This window comes from Eptatretus burgeri, chromosome 11 (assembly GCF_056783735.1).
Source record: "Eptatretus burgeri isolate ZD-2024b chromosome 11, Ebu_testis_v1, whole genome shotgun sequence".
NCBI lineage: Eukaryota > Metazoa > Chordata > Myxini > Myxiniformes > Myxinidae > Eptatretus > Eptatretus burgeri.
This window is the reverse complement of record NC_140971.1, coordinates 26,890,253-26,906,498: the sequence shown is the minus strand read 5'-3', so window position 1 is coordinate 26,906,498 and position 16,246 is coordinate 26,890,253. Positions and strand designations below refer to the sequence as shown.

The window sequence follows — 16,246 nt, the reverse complement described above, 5'->3', positions numbered from 1 at the left end:
GTGGGAATCAAAGGGAGCCGGGGTGGAGAAACGTCCGGGTTGGACTAAAGCTTACCTGTGGGCATGGTTGCACCTGAGATGCCCCCATTATCTTGTGGTAACCCACCCCACGGCCACGACGGGATTCAGCCTGCATGATTAAAATGAGGACCATGACCTAGAAATGTGATGATGACCATGGTGTGAGTGTTGTGAAGATGTATGAGTCCCACTCGATCCCGCACAACTTGACATGTGCGGCAAGGGCATGATGTCCGCATAATTTTGGGGCAAGCAAATTTGAAAATTGGCTCCCCAGGTAAAGCTGGGTCTATTAGCATCCACTGGGGGAGGCGGTCAAGTATAAATATCCCGTGAATAGTGTCGTTAAGGCTTAGAGTAGGAATGTAAAGTATAAGTGTTGTGTTTTTTTTTTGTGGAACCTTTTGTTTCCCCTCCCCAGATCACTGGAAGAGTGTTGGGCAAGAGCAATGATCCAGAGGATGGAGTGCAACTTCGCTCAGTGCTCTCATGTGATAAAATAAAAAAAAATTAAAAAAAAAAAAATGAATGATTGTTTAGGCGAGGATAAGGCCATAAGGGGGTAGTACATTAAGCAGGATAGGTAAGTTAGCTGCGACTCGCTGCCCATTGCCCCTCCTACTTTATTTTGTTAGGTTAAATAGGTGTGTCAGTAAGTGTTAAGGCTGGTACGGTAGCGCCTGTGATATACCTTGCAGGAGCTGCGGTACCAGAGGAGGGGGCAGTGTTACGTTTGAGGGGGGGGTATGCATTCAAAGGGTAATTAGGATGTTTAATTAGGTATGCCATGCTGTTCGAGTGTACCAGGATCTCCATGTAATAAGTAGCAATTCAGTGGTGATAAGTTGTCTAGTAAATGTCCATTTCTTCAAGGGGGAAATGATAATTGTCACGTAATTAGATAGGGATACGGGATAGGGTAAGTGTGTCTGCGTAAACCCCTTTTAGTATTCTCTGGAGGCTTGCCGTGACGTCACAGGACAGTGCTGCGGATGGCTCCGCCCCGTGATCACGATTGGCGGAAGGCGACGGCGGAGGGCCAATAAACGGCTCGATTGGAAGTGACGAGGACGGGAGGATAAAAAGGTTCTGTTCGGGGTCGAAAAGGAAGAGGAAGAAGATCGGGACAGAAAGACCGTTTTTTGGGGTGGAGTTTGTTGTGCTGGGAGCGTGCTTGTTGTTGCGCTGATTCGGCCCTGGTTTCTTCGTGTCTTGTAGCCTTGCTGAGCCTCGTGCCTCACCTTGGTTGGCTCTGGGGTTCTGCTGGCTCGGAGTACGGGGTCGAACGGCGGGCGGACCTGCCTCCCTCTCCTGTTCGCGGTTTGGCGCCGGAGATGGTTCCCTGGCGGCTGTGAGCGGACTTGGGCCAAGACCAGGAGGTCGACAGCACCACTGTTTCTCCTGCCCCCCTGACGAGAGCAAGGCCAGCTCGTCCAACGCCAATCCAAGGACTGTTGCGTCCACACCACGGTCCAGCCTGACTACCAGGAATAGCTGCGTTTTGTGTGTGTGTGTGTGTGTGTGTGTGTGTGTGTGTGTGTGTGTGTGTGTGTGTGTGTGTGTGTGTGTGTGTGTGTGTACCTGGCACCTTAGAGGGTTTGAGATTTGTCTTTTCATTGGAATTGTCTGTGTTTTCCCCACGCCCGATCCCACACCATCCCGTCGAATCGCCCCGGATCCCTCTTCTTGCCGAGTCTTGTTATTTTTGGTTAGAGGAATAAACGTTATCAACTCAGTGAAAAGCGACTCGTGCCACCTTCCTCGTCCCGTTTGCGGTAGAGCGATTAGAACCGCCATCTTTGGGTTATAAATAAATAAACCGCCTCCATCGTTTCGGCTCATTCTACGTTGGCGGGACTGTTCAAGTCCCGTGGACGTCACAATATAATATATATGCATATGCTAAATGTCAGTGTGTGTCTCCTCATACTCCAAAACCATGAAACCTCGGGGCCCCAAACTTTGCATGCATACGAAGAGAACTCCAAGGGAGTGCATGAATGAAAATTGTGTGTTTGGGTAAATCTAAACAACCCTTTTTGAAGTAATTAATGGCCTATATCCACGAAAGGCTTATCCTTGGTCAGCCAAACTTCGCCTCATGGGGGGTTTTCGCCACCATATTGATTTGGCCAATTCAAACATGCCTTGTCATGGAAACATGATTTGTTCTCACAAACTAATTAAAGCACATAATCAAACTATGATTTCGGATTGGAGAATCGGATCTCGTGACTTAAATGTGTCGAAATTTGGAGTGCAATCTGAAAATTTTCATGAATTAGCGATGATTATAACTAAGTGTATTGATGTAAGCAAAGCATTAAAATTAACTTTGATTGATTACAAAATATTAATGCAAATATATGAATGGTTGCTGCAATGTATTGAGAGTCGGCAGTTGCTGCAAACAGAGGTAGTTGGACAGCACACACGGTCGTGGTACAAATGGATACAAATAACTCTTCGTGGGGTTGTACGTGCCTGCATGCTTGGTTATGTGTGTGCGGTGTGCGAGTTTAGCGGGCACGCGGTCCAAACTCGCACCTGGGCTCATGATGTGTGGCGCTATGGAGGAGGTTACGCAGCCATCTCGCGAACCGTGTATTTTTACATGCGGTGAGCAGACTTGCTGCGGCACTGAAGCCATGCGGGACGTGCCGTGCAGTGCGGGTGTGAGGAAATCTGTGCAAGTGAAAGGATGAGTATATTGCCGATGCACATGCACAGTGAGCATGGACAGTGAGGAGGTTGGAGGAATGCTTATTGGGGACTGTTAAGGACTGACGGTTTAGTTTTGAATTTAAAACGGCTTCCCCAGAGTGGAGCATTTACAAATCCGATTCAGAGTGAGTCGACCGGAGGAGTGTAAAGCTTGCTACATGTGTGGGCATGCATGCAGGCCTCTGCCAGGTAGATAGCAAGGGTTTTAATTTTTAAATGCTCCCTCTGGGTTTCATATAGAACATGGCAGTTAAAAAGAAAACATTCCTGTTTGGGAACGTTTTATCACCCCGGTGGTGGCATGATATGCTGCCTTCCATCCCCCTCCCCTCAGTCTACCTTCCATTTCTCCCACACTGCCTTCCCCTACCCTTGTGCTGTCTTCCTCCCCCCTCATGCTCTCTTCCCCCACCCCTAACGCTGTCTTGCCCTCCCCTGATGCTTCTTGCCCTCTCTCATGCTGCCTTCTCCTCCCCTCACGCTGCCTTCCTCTCCCTTCACGATGCATTCCCCTCTCTCACGCTGCCTTCCCCTCTCTCACGCTGCCTTCCCGAGAGGAGGCAGGGATGGGGGGAGAGAGGAGGTAGGGAGGTGGAGGGAGAGAGGAGAAAGGCAGGGGGGAGAGAGGAGGCAGGCAGGGGGGGAGAGAGGAGGCAGGCAGGGGGGGAGAGAGGAGGCAGGGAGGGGGGGAGAGGAGGCAGGGAGGGGGAGAGAGGAGGCAGGGAGGGGGAGAGAGGATGCAGGGAGGGGGAGGGAGGAGGCAGGGAAGTGGGGGAGGAGGCAGGGAGGGGGGAGAGGGGAGAGGGTGGAGGGAGGAGGCAGGGGAAGCTAGGAAGGGGGAAAGAGTGAGGAGGGGAGGAGGGTAGGGAGAGTGACGCATTATCAAATGCTGCTACACACTGTGGGAGGGAGGGGTGAGAGAGGGAGGGAGGGGTGAGAGAGAGAGAGAGGGGTGAGAGAGAGAGAGGGGTGAGAGAGAGAGAGGGGTGAGAGAGAGAGAGAGAGGGGTGAGAGAGAGAGAGGTGAGAGAGAGAGAGAGGGGCTAGAGAGAGGGGTGAGAGAGAGAGGTGAGAGAGAGGGGTGAGAGAGAGGGGTGAGAGAGAGAGAGGGGTGAGAGAGAGAGAGGGGTGAGAGAGAGAGGGGTGAGAGAGAGAGGGGTGAGAGAGAGAGGAGAGAGAGAGAGAGAGAGAGAGAGAGAGAGAGAGAGAGAGAGAGAGAGAGAGAGAGAGAGAGAGAGAGAGACAGAGAGAGAGAGAGAGAGAGAGAGAGACAGAGACAGAGACAGAGACAGAGACAGAGACAGAGACAGAGACAGAGACAGAGACAGAGACAGAGACAGAGACAGAGACAGAGACAGAGACAGAGACAGAGACAGAGACAGAGACAGAGACAGAGACAGAGACAGACAGAGAGAGACAGAGCCAGTGCTGGAAAGGGGGATAGGGGTTTGAGAGAGGGAGTAGGGTAGGGAGGGAGAGTGGTGAGAGATTCTGGGAGATGTGATGCCCAGTTTATCATCCATTCGAGAGACAATACACACATTTATGAATCACCCTGCCGATGAAACACCACGATAACAGTTTATAACTGGGTCGGGATTCGAATCTAGCCTACACAGAGTGAGCATGCATACCTCTCGGCTTTCCTGCTATGGTGTGGCGATTCATTATTTCATAACTGAATAGATTTTTTTCTCATTGTGGTCATATAATTTATTTTGCCTTCCTACCTCCAGGACAGAACCGTGGTATCGCCATTGAAACTGGAAGAACGCGTCAAGTGGCTTCACTAAGCACTCCACGAAACGGTTAAAGAAACTTTTAAAAGCGAAACGTTTAATTTTTATTTGTATTTATCTCTGCCGAAGTGACAGGTCATATAATGGAAGAACGTACAAAGAGGGGAAACATCCTGGGAAATAAAATTTCACATTTTCAGCGAGCCAGCCACCGCCACTGGCATTGCAGAACAACACGTGGCCAAAGCAGGCGAGTGACTCCTGAACATTGTTCAAGTCGATCAATTTATAGTATTCAGTGACAGTGCGAACATTGTAGAGCACTCGCCAAGTGGCTTAAGCACTCCGACAAAATGGTTGAGAAGAAACGGCTTGTTTGGCACACAATTGGCAATCACCAAACCGTCATATTAAACATACACCTCTCAGAGATGCCCAAAATGTCAAATATGTCCGAATTAGACAGATGAACACTTTTTTAGGAGTGGGAACTGCTTGCAAGTTCGATTCTATTTTGTAATTGTAATTAAGGGCTTAAATTTTGGCTTAAATTTTGTAATTTTGCTTAGTTTAAGAGATTCTCGCAGTGATTGCTTGTGCGGAAATTAAATAAATTAAAGAACGCTCATGTCTCCGGGCGTATACAAGCATTGCAATGTAACCAGTGATTCGTAGCTCTGATGAACAGGAATTCAGTAACATGAGTGATTAAAGTGAAAAAAAAACTTCATCATAAAGAAATCGTTGCGGCCTGTTCCAAGTCAGGGCATGGTTGAGCAGGCCAAAAATCATGGTTGCTTCAGACCCCAGCAAAGTTACCTTGGATATGTCTTAAGACCCCATCGAGAGCGATGACCAAGGATGCGCCTGATAAAGGATGTAATTAAATAAGGCTGTTAATTATCCTCAAAAGGGGTGTTTTAATTAACCCAAACACCCAATTTTCAGTCATGCATTTCTTTGGAGTTTTCTTTGTATGCATGCAAAGTTTCAGGCTGCTGGGATTCATGGTTTTGGAGTTATGGAGGAGAAACACACACACGTGAACACACACACACACACACACACACACACACACACACACACACACACACACACACACACACACAAACACACACGTATCTATCAATACCAATAAATGGCAGTGTGTGTGTGTGTGTGTGTGTGTGTGTGTGTGTGTGTGTGTGTGTGTGTGTGTGTGTGTGTGTGTGTGTGTGTGTGTGTGTGTGTGTGTGTGTTCGTGTGTGTTGTTGATGACCTGGAGTCGGGGGCAAGAAGACCACGAAGGGGTAGGCAACCTCGGGTTTCCATCAGACTCTCCGGAATCGCAGGCCGTCGCACACGAATAACTTCGTGATGTGACGGGTCGTTAATCAACCGTGAACGCCAATAACTCGACCACGTGACTTAGGGTTCTCCGTCAAATGAATACCGTTTACCTAATGGTCACGTGATCTAATTACCGGGGGATACGCCATCGGTACGCCTTGTTCATACCGGATCACCTCACCGGATCAGATGCAGCTGAGCGTAACTGCCCAAGGACTTACCGGCTAAAAAAACAGATTGTTGGGGGATAACGTCCTGACTAGGCTCGCATACGAACCATGCTGGACCAATGAAGGAAAAGACAAAAACGAGCTGGGAACATTTCTACACAAACCATTTATTTACACTCAAGTGAGGAAAGGTATGTGGCACAGTAAATTGGGTTTATTGTTTTGTGCAGCAGGGATAGCAAGGAATTTGTGGGGTGTGACAAAAGGCTAGCAATTTACAAAAGCAGACACAGAGCAGACTTATCCCATTATCACTTCTGCAATGTCAACTTATGCCACGACAGGCGTCATCACATATACACACACAAACCCTAGGAAGATTAGATAGCCAAAAAGAAAGAGAGCAGATGAGGACTAACAGTCTCGCAATACCTGGCACGGTCGGCCGACCAACGCAACCAAGTACGCTTCGGGGGAGGTTGGAGGGAGAAATACTGGTGTCTAAGGTGTGGGATTGGGAGGTGTGGTGTCGTGCAATATGGGGGGTGCGGTGTCGTGCAATATGGGGGGTGCGGTGTCGTGCCAGGGGAAACTGTGATTGCGAATCAGTCAGATGCTCTTTTGTGCGTCAAAAGGGGACAAGATAGAGGGGTGGAAAGAGAGAGAGGAGAGAAAATGTGTGAGGTAAGAGATCCCTAGCCTAGTCGTGCATAGGTCTGTGAGTGTGGCGTGTACCTCTGTGGGACACTCCGCTTGAGTGTTCCCACCTCAACAGTCAGCATGTTATCTCCTGCTTAGTCACTTTGCCGGGGCTCGTGGAAACGTGTGCTCCGCACTGGCCCCAGAAGAACGTCTGTCGCACACCAACCACGAGTGTAGATCCAGCGATGGGCAGACAACGAGGAGCAGTGAAGAAGCGGGCGAAGCAGAGAGGCGAAGGGGAGGGCGAGGCAGACAGGCAAAAAAGATGGCGGACGGCTCCACGATCCGCCTTTGATACGCCCCGGGCGAAGGGTTGGGTGACGACCCGAATCCCGCTTCTCTATTGCGCCACAGCGGTCCCAGCCACGCCCTGCCAGGCTCCTGGGGCTAGAAGAGATCTCATTCGCACAACTGGCGCGACACGGCCCGGAGCAACGTACCGCACTCCCCGACCGCTCTTCCCACGACCACCACTCCCCCTTCCCTCACTGCCCGTCCTACCATGTTCTGGCGACTGGACGAGGGTCGTATCAATCCCGCGTGCCCATTCGGGACACCCCCGGCGAGGTGCGGTTGATGCTGTGAACATCCGTGGCTTGTCCCCGCATCACATGGTCCGAGTACCTTGAGCCGTGCAGCACGCCTCTGTTACGTGGCGAATTGTATCTACACAGAGGAACAAGGTGGTGTGGGAATATTTTTCCCGTGTGAGGGAGGTGTTGTTGGTCGAGATGGTGAGCGAGGGGTGAGCAAGGTGAGATTTCATTGGAAATTGGCGTGCAGATTTGAATGAAATAATGGTGCACCATGCATGTGCTGTACAGTGTGTAGTGTTTATAGTGGAGGAAGTGTGTTGGTTCTAAGCCATGGGAGGCCGTGCGGGTGTTTGCTATTCACGTCGTGTGTGTTTGCTTGCTTGTTTGCTTGATTTGATTTGTACCATGACTAAAAGAAAAGAGTTGGAATGGAAATCGGAATATAAGATAGAGATAGAATTAGACCGAGCGAAAAGATCCACACAACGCACTTCGTCCCGTTAACCCACTAGATATGAGGGGAAGGTCTGACTGCTCGAAGTCTAATGAAAGAACTGCCTGGGGATCACTGTATGTTGGTTGCTATTGTCTTGGAGGCATGCAGTTTTGCAGAACAGCAACAATATATCTATATCTATAGACAGATATATATATATATATACACACACACACACACACACACACACACACACACACACATACACACACACACACACACACACACACACACACACACACACACACACACACACACACACACACGCAATTCCAATATTGTAGATGAAGGAAAGCATGGTTGAAAACTGGAATGGCAGTTGAGTACATTACCTCTGTCAGGCTGAACAGTTTACATTTTATATCTCACTCATGGGTCGGATCTTGATCCAGACCTGAACCAAAATATAAGCGGCTTGTTCTTGTCACCGAACTAACTCATCCACCTAGTTTTGTCATAACTCGTCTCCAACTTTTTGAAATATCATGCTTTATATCGGTTTTGGTCCCACCTCTCAATGGTGAAGAATCACTTTAAAAATTCTAGTTGCTGGATCAGGATCTTCATCAAAATCTAATCAGTTCGTCCTTGTCAAACACCCAACCTTCCTACCAAATTTCATCCGAAACTGACGACAACTTTTTGAGATATCCTGCACACAAACAGACAGCCAGAGGTGAAAACATAACTCCCTTCCACCTTCGTTAGCAAAGGTAATTAACAACTTCTCGTTCCCGGATCTGGATTCGGATCTTCAACAAAATCAAATTGATTGGCCTTCTCACACACCCAACCTGTCCACCAAGTTTCGTCCAAATCCATCCGCAGCTTGTTGAGATATCGTGCGATATAAGTATATCACGTTTGGCCCCATCCCTCAATGGTGCAGAAACACTAAAGAAATTATTGGATTCAGATCTTCACCAAAATTAAATCAATTCTTCCTTGTCACACACCCAACCTGTCCACCAAGTGTCGTCTGAATTCGTCCACAACTTTTTGAAATATCGTATTCACAGAAAAACAGACAGACAGGGGTGAAAAACATAACCTCCAACCACCTTCGCTGGTGGAGGCAACAATGAAAGATGCAAAAGCTTATTGTGACAGTTGTGAAACTTGATCATTAAATCATCAATGATAAGCTTGTCATAGTTAAGAGTAAAAGGGAAACGTACAAAAAGTGTCTGTTACTTATTAAGTAAGTAAATTTGAGGTTGCTTGTATGGCCTGCTGTTCTGATTGCTTGCTGTAAACTTGTGCCTTGTATTCATTGTTGCAGTGACTGATTGAAATAATTTATTCAGGATTCCAAAAAGTCAGCTCGACAAGACTACCATTGCCAAGAATTTTCGTTTCTGCCCTGGATATTTTATTTTATGAAGTTGATGCCCATGCGTCATCACGTATAACATGGCAAAGCACGTTGCGCATGCCTGTGATATGAGCCTTGGAAACTACACTGCCCAATAACATCCTGTGCACATGGCCCTGTTGGCTCATCCTTCTGTCCTGACACAAATTGCTTGACTGCAAACAAAGATAGTACAAAAGAGCCTTTGGTTGCCATTTGCGTCGAGTAATTTATCAACCTAATAATATTGGATTACCTCGTCGAGCTTTCTTACAAATACATATTCTTCTATTCATTGCCTGAGACATACTTTGGAAGCATCGATAATGCTTTCAACTGTTGCAAAACCTTTTTTGGTTTGTTTTTTGTTTACTTTCTACCCATGTAACTCTCAAAATGAAGATAACATTGGTGTTTGCTTTATTCACCAGTTGGTTAACAAACACAACAGTATCAGTCTTACCTAGGAATGGCAAATAAAAGTCTGCTTTCGAGAAACTTTAGTAGATCGCCCTATTGGCCAACATTTTTGATCAAACCAACATGGGATAGGGACAATACCCGGACACCACCCAGAGACGTATATTGTGTATCGCATTGGATGGAGAAAACGCTGATCAATGACTGCTGAAGGATTTTTTTTTTTTTTGTTTTAGCTCTGAAATTTTAAAAGTTTCTTCAAACATTAGAGAAGGTGTGTTTGGCAGCATAAAAAAAAATACCTCCATCAATTTCTGCACCATGCACACGGCGAGATAGCTCAGCCTCGGCATGTGAGAGATACAAATTGACATGCAAGGATTCTTTTTGCTCATCTCTAGGGCCGGCCGGCACCAGGGCCTGAATTAATTTACTGGTAGAAAGGCTTGAGAGGGCATTTAAAGTCTAATTTCACAAATTATTTTGTGTTTAATGCCGTCATTTTTTTTCATACAATGTGAAAATTTCCTTGCACCAGTTATTAACCTCCGCCATCTTCGAAGATGGATGGAGGTTACTGTTTTCACCCCTTTCTGTTTGTTTGTTTGTTTGTTTGTGAACAGTATTACGGAAAAACTCCTCGACGGATTTCGATGAAACTTGATGGGGGGGGTTAGGTATGGTCCAAGGATCATGCCATTAAATTTTGGGCTTGGTCCCCCCTGCCCTCCCCCCCAAAAAAAATTGTTAGAGAAAAAAGAAATATTTTTTTTGCATTTCTACATGTTTAAGTGATTTCCAACCCCCCCCCCAAAAAAATTGTTACCCCCCCAAAAAAATTGTTAGAGAAAAATTTTTTTTTTTGCATTTCTACATATTTTAAGTGATTTACAACCCCCCCCCCCAAAAATAGTTTGAGAAAATTTTTTTTTTGCATTTTTACATGTTTTAAGTGTTTTCCAACCCCCCCCCCAAAAAAAATTGTTACCCCCCCCCCAAAAAAAAGAAAAAAATATTTTTTTTGCATTTCTACATGTTTTAAGTGATTTCCAATCCCCCCAAAAAATTGTTAGAGAAAAAAAATTTTTGCAACTTTTTTTCAACAAAATTTCGATTTTTTTTTTTGCATTTTTACATGTTTTAAAGTGATTTCCAACCCCCCCTCCTCCCCCAAAATGTTGGAGAAAAGAACTATAACTGTCAGCACTGTTGACATCATATTTAATGAATAAGATATAAGGTTCACTTGAGTGACCCAGCAGTATTGGCGGCGGAGGTTTTGCACTCTCCCGAGTGCTCCCCCTCTAGTTATATCATTGAATAATGTCCGGTGAACATAATATAATATATGATCTTTGTACTGATGTTTAGAAGAAAAAAAGCAAAACCATATTAAAAATATATATTACAGTATTTTCATACACAGAGCATTTTGATTGAAATCATCCTGCAGACAAAGACGTCCTTTCTTTGTTGAACCTATTTTTATTTCACAGGTTTCAATGATATTCCAGAACCCAGCTTAATGGGTCTGGGGGGCTGGGAGCTCAAACTGGACCCTCAAGAAAGTAATGGTGGAGAGAGAGAACACAATGGCGAAGAAGAGATGGGGAAAGAGGAACCGAACGAGGAAGGCATGAACAGTGGCGAGATGCTTGTAGGAGTGTCAGGTGGAACTGAAGATTGCAGTTATAGGGAGTGGCCTGAATGGGGAGCACAAGATGCAAATGAGGAATTCTGGGGAGAATCTGACGTTTTATCAGGTATTCTGGGGACTTCACTCAGGGCGGTAACTGGTAATATGATTTAGTATCATGTCAAACTGTTTTTGTTATTTTTTCATGCATTTTGGCTGGCATTGTGGGTGGTGGTAGTTAGTTCATGACCTTGTAGTATGTTGTATTGGCAGAGGCCAGCCAGATGGCTCATTTGTTGGTGTGCCCACCATTGAGTTGCACAGTCTGGGTTTGATTGCTGACTTGGCCTGACTTAAGTAAAGGCTGCTGTTGTGTTACAGTAACATATCCTCTCTACTTTTTGTGGCAATGCTGCATTACCTCCACTCCTTTTGAAAAGTCAAGAATCCATCCCATGCAACCTAATTATTACTTTTAAGCCATTGCTTGAGGCCATACTTCAAAAATAAAAACATCAGGCAACACAAATTAACATTATTCTAGAAATAAAACAGACAATAACTAGAAGGGCACTCGGTAGAGTGCATACCTCCCTGATCCACGCCTGATCCACGTTAATGCCTGATCCACGAGAATGTATCGGGCCAAATACATTTTTGAAATATCATGCTATTCAGTACTGTGTCGTTTTTGGCCCTATCTTTCAATGGTGAAGAATAATTTTTGTATCCAGATCCACATTCGGATCTTCACCAAAATCGAATCAATTTGTCCTTGCGACTCACCCAACATGCCCACCAAGTTTCGTCCGAATCCGTCCACAACCTTTTGAGATATCGTGCTATATATCGGTTTAGCCCTATCTCTCAATGGTGAAGGATCACTTTAAAAGTTCTAGTATCCGGATCTGGATCCGGATCTTCACCAAAATCGAATCAGTTCGTCCTTGTCATATACCGAACCTGTCCACAAATAGACAGAAAGGAGTGAAAACATAACCTCCTTCACCTTCAGCGGCGGAGGTAAACATATTTTCTAACTGGCTTTCCTTCCCAATTTAATTAATTTTTGTATACATAATCGAGGCTCGTGGGAGAGCAAGCACACTGAACGGATCATGACATCATAGACAAAAACGAGAAGAAAAACACTTATGCATGGAGAAGGAAATTCCAAGGAGGAAAAACTGGAAAATTAGGAGCGATTTGGGGTGGTTAACGTGGGAAGAAAATATTATGGTTTTGGATTGCGAACAATCTGAGATGGTGGTTCACAGCTGTCATGAAGACCTGGAGGGAAGTATGAGATTGAAGAGGATGTGAAAGTTCTGGTGTTTTTTAAGTTACAAATAAAACTACAAATGGTGTTTCGGATTTCTTCATTAATGGATTAATTGTTAAATTTTTCGATTGATTGTTTCAAAAAGTTAGATTCAGATGAAACAGTGGTGGTTTTGGTGTGCTATTAGCCAATTGATGAAGAAATTAATAACTTTACAATTTTTTTAAAAAAATTAAACAATTATTGTGCGCCGCTCTCTCCCAAGTCCGTCTCCACATGCTGCATGGTGAGTAAGTATCATTTATACACATTCCCCTCAGAAATAGATTTGTACGCATAAACTAAGTAGTATTTGTACACATTCACCTCAGAAGTGCACCGCTCCATCCCAATTCCGTCTCCATGTGTCCATGTGCTGCACGGCGGCATCGCGCTGGAGGATATGTTATTTATTTATTTCACATGGGGGTGGTGAACTCTGAATGTAGCTCTGCTTGTTGTACACTTCTTCCCAATTCCATATCCAGGTGATGCATGACGTCATCGCCAGGCACCAAAGGGAGTACTCAGTTTTTACTCCATCCATTTTTTTGCTTGTTTGTTTGTTTGTTTGCTCGAGCGAATATCTCAGCTCTCCTTTGAGCTAAGAAGCTGAAATTTGGGGACAAAAGTGAAGATGTGCTTTGGCAAAAACGTTATTTATTTATTTTTTCATTAATCAATTAATTGGTTAATCACTTAGTTATTGTCGATTTATTATTTATTTATTTTATTTCTCAACCTGGCATATCTCAGGCACCTTTTGAGCTAGGAATTTTAATGATGAAATTAATCAATCAATTATTGTACACCGCTCCCTCCCAATTCCATCTTCATATGCTGCAAGGCGGCGTCGCCAGGCACCAAAGGCGCGTTGGCGATGTCGCACGCTGGTGGATTTGTTATTTTTTTGTTTGGCATGGGGGCGGTGTACTTTGAATGTACCTATACTTGTTGTGCACCGCTCCTTCCATTCCATATCCAGGTGATGCATGCCATCATCGCCGGGTGCCAAAGGAAGGGAGTACGCAGTTTTTACTCCGCTTGTTTTCTTTCTTGTTTGTTACTTGCAAAATCGAAGATTTTTCAAGTATATTGGTCAGTCTATTTTGTTATTCTGTCTGTCTGTTTATCGCCTACAGTTCACAATTCTAAACTGAGCGTCATGAAACTTTACCAAGGTGCTGAGGTCGTCTCAACTGAGAAGCCTATTAATTTTGAGGTCAAAGGTCAAAGGCCATCTTGAGGTCAAATTTCTAAAATCATTTTTCATCCGATTGACTTGAAATTTGAGCAAGATTTCCATATTGTGTCACTGGATTTAGAAACCAACGATTTGAGGTCAAAAGGTCAAACTTCTAAAAGCCTCAATTTTTATCTGAAAAATTATCATTTTTCATCCGATTGACTTAGGGATTAAACAGCAATTGCATAGCACATCACTAAATTGGGAAACCAACTATTTTTGAGATCAAAAGATCAAAGGTAAACTCAAGATCAAACTTCTAAAATCATCAACTTTCAACTGAAAAATCATCAATTTACATCCTATTCACTTGAAAATTGAACATGATTTGCATAGTCCATCACTGAATTGTGAAAGGAGCTAGTTTTGAGGTCAAAATGTCAAAGGTCAACTCAAGGTCAATATTCTAAATTCATCAATTTCAATCTGAAAAAGAATCCATTTTCATCCGATTGACCTGAGCTTTGATTAAGATTTAAGACTATCATTATTGATCTTTATGAAATAGACAATTTGATGTATCCATGGCAACCTTTGGAGAGGGGGGATGGATTTTGCAAGTATCGTGCTCTGTACGATGTCTTTTTCTTGTTTGTTTGTCCGTGCAATATCTCAGCCATTCTTTGAGCTAGGAAGCTGAAATTTGGGGACAAAAGTGAAGATCTGCTTTTGCATAAATGGTATTTAAATTTTTTTTTTATTAATCAATTAATCGATTAATTACTTAATTATTATTGATTTATTCGTTATTTATTTGGTTTCTCATCTGGCCAATATCTCAGGCACCTTTTGAGTGAGGAAGCTGATATTTGGACATGACATTGACCACGTGATTTGGTTACAAATGGTGTTTTTGATTTATTGATTAATCAATTAATTGATTAATTATTTAATTTTTCGATTAATTATTTTTCAAAAAGTTACAGATTGGGATGAAACTGTGGTGGTTTAGGTATGCTATTATCCAATTAATTAAGAAATTAATTATTTTACGATTTTAATTTATTCTATTTGTGCAATGAATTCATCAATTAGTGTACACTGCTCCCTCCCAATTACGTCTCCATGTGCTGCACAGCGGCATTAGGCGTCCCGGCAATGTCGCGCACTGGAGGCTTTGTTTTTTATTTATTTGGCATGGGAGCGGTGTACTTTGAATGTACCTCTACTTGCTTTTATTATGTTTGTTTTGCAGAGAACCAGGAAGACATCAATCCGGAGGCCTCAACATCTGCTTTGTCAACCACCAACCCAGAGACCATTCGGGCTCCATCGCCACTTCCTCTGCCACCTCTACCACCTCCTCATGCATTTCCTGTCCCACTGTCACTACCAAGCAAACAAAATAGACGTCAATCCGGGAACAAACACCAAGCACGAACACGAGGCACAAAGGCATCACGCAGTCGAGGTGGTGGCCATGGTCAAATAGGTCTGGAGAGAAGGGAAAGTGTTGCAAGAGGCGAGAGCATAGAGGGAAATGAGGGTGGGGAGCAAAGAATGTATACTGGGTCGTTTGCATGTGAACTTTGTGGTCGACGCTTTACGCAGTCCTCCAATTTGATCCGCCACCGACGCACACACACAGGAGAACGCCCCTACCGCTGTGATCGCTGTGGGAAGCGCTTCTCGCAGTCCTCAAACCTAACGCGCCACATTCGTACGCATGTACGCTGGCAAGGCCTCATACAACTTGCCTGTCCACCACTGCTTGGAGTGTCAGATCGGCTTCCTGTGTCTGCACTGCAATTTTAATGTCAGGTAACTAACTATTGCTTCTTTATGAAGAACCACATTTAGTGTTGTGACAGTTGCATTTGATGACTGATATCTATTGAAAATGTTACAGCTCTACCAATAAAAAAGTATTTTGTGAACAGAGGGTATCTCGCAACATACCTGTTCTGTACTTCCGTCGTAACAAGGGCACCGGTTAATGAAGTTTTAGTAATAGATCATCATGATTTGCATGGTGTTATTGTTATGATAAAAAAACATAATTCTGAGGTTATGAATGATGTTATTTTTAGCCATGTTGTTTTTTTTCATGATGCAAATGCACTCATTGGGCTTTGCATAAGTAAAAATAAACCTCATTTAATAGATTTGTTTCATCTTTCACTTGATGCTTTTCTTCTTCTTCTTCCTCTTTCTCTTCCTCTTCCTCTTCCTCTTCTCCTTTTTCCTATTTTCTGCATCTTCTTCATCTTTTTTGGGATGGCAGCATGTCGTAATGATGGTAATTAATTTTTTTTAATAATATCAGTACTGTTCTTATGGAATTTTTTTTTAACTACAGGCATGATCAGCCTCACAAGTGTAATCCTGACATTGACAAAATAACTGCTGTTGTTGAGTGTTAAAGTTTAGAAATGAGCAGTTCTCTTTAGGATGAGTGTGGATATCTTTCTAATGATGGGAAGAAAAGTAAAGAAAAGGCAGCAGAATTGAAAGCAAGCAAATTTTACGACATGAAAAGTAAAAATGCTTACAGGAGAATATTTAAGTGGAGAGCAATGTATGAAAGTAGAAAAGATGAAGAAAATATTGTCA

The 16,246-nt window shown here is 44.1% G+C and overlaps 1 protein-coding gene across 1 annotated transcript in view; it reads left to right on the top strand.

Moving 5' to 3' along the window:
- Positions 1–15,796, top strand: part of LOC147016716 (uncharacterized) — a 93,456-nt gene extending 77,660 nt beyond the window's left edge. The window contains exons 10-13 of the mRNA XM_085847950.1: positions 1,240–1,373; positions 7,039–7,120; positions 10,987–11,253; positions 14,889–15,796. Of these exons, the coding sequence (XP_085704076.1) occupies positions 1,240–1,373; positions 7,039–7,120; positions 10,987–11,253; positions 14,889–15,448 (1,043 nt within the window). The 3' untranslated portion in view covers positions 15,449–15,796. The remainder of the gene's footprint in view (positions 1–1,239; positions 1,374–7,038; positions 7,121–10,986; positions 11,254–14,888) is intronic.
- The last annotated feature ends 450 nt before the right edge of the window (positions 15,797–16,246 follow it).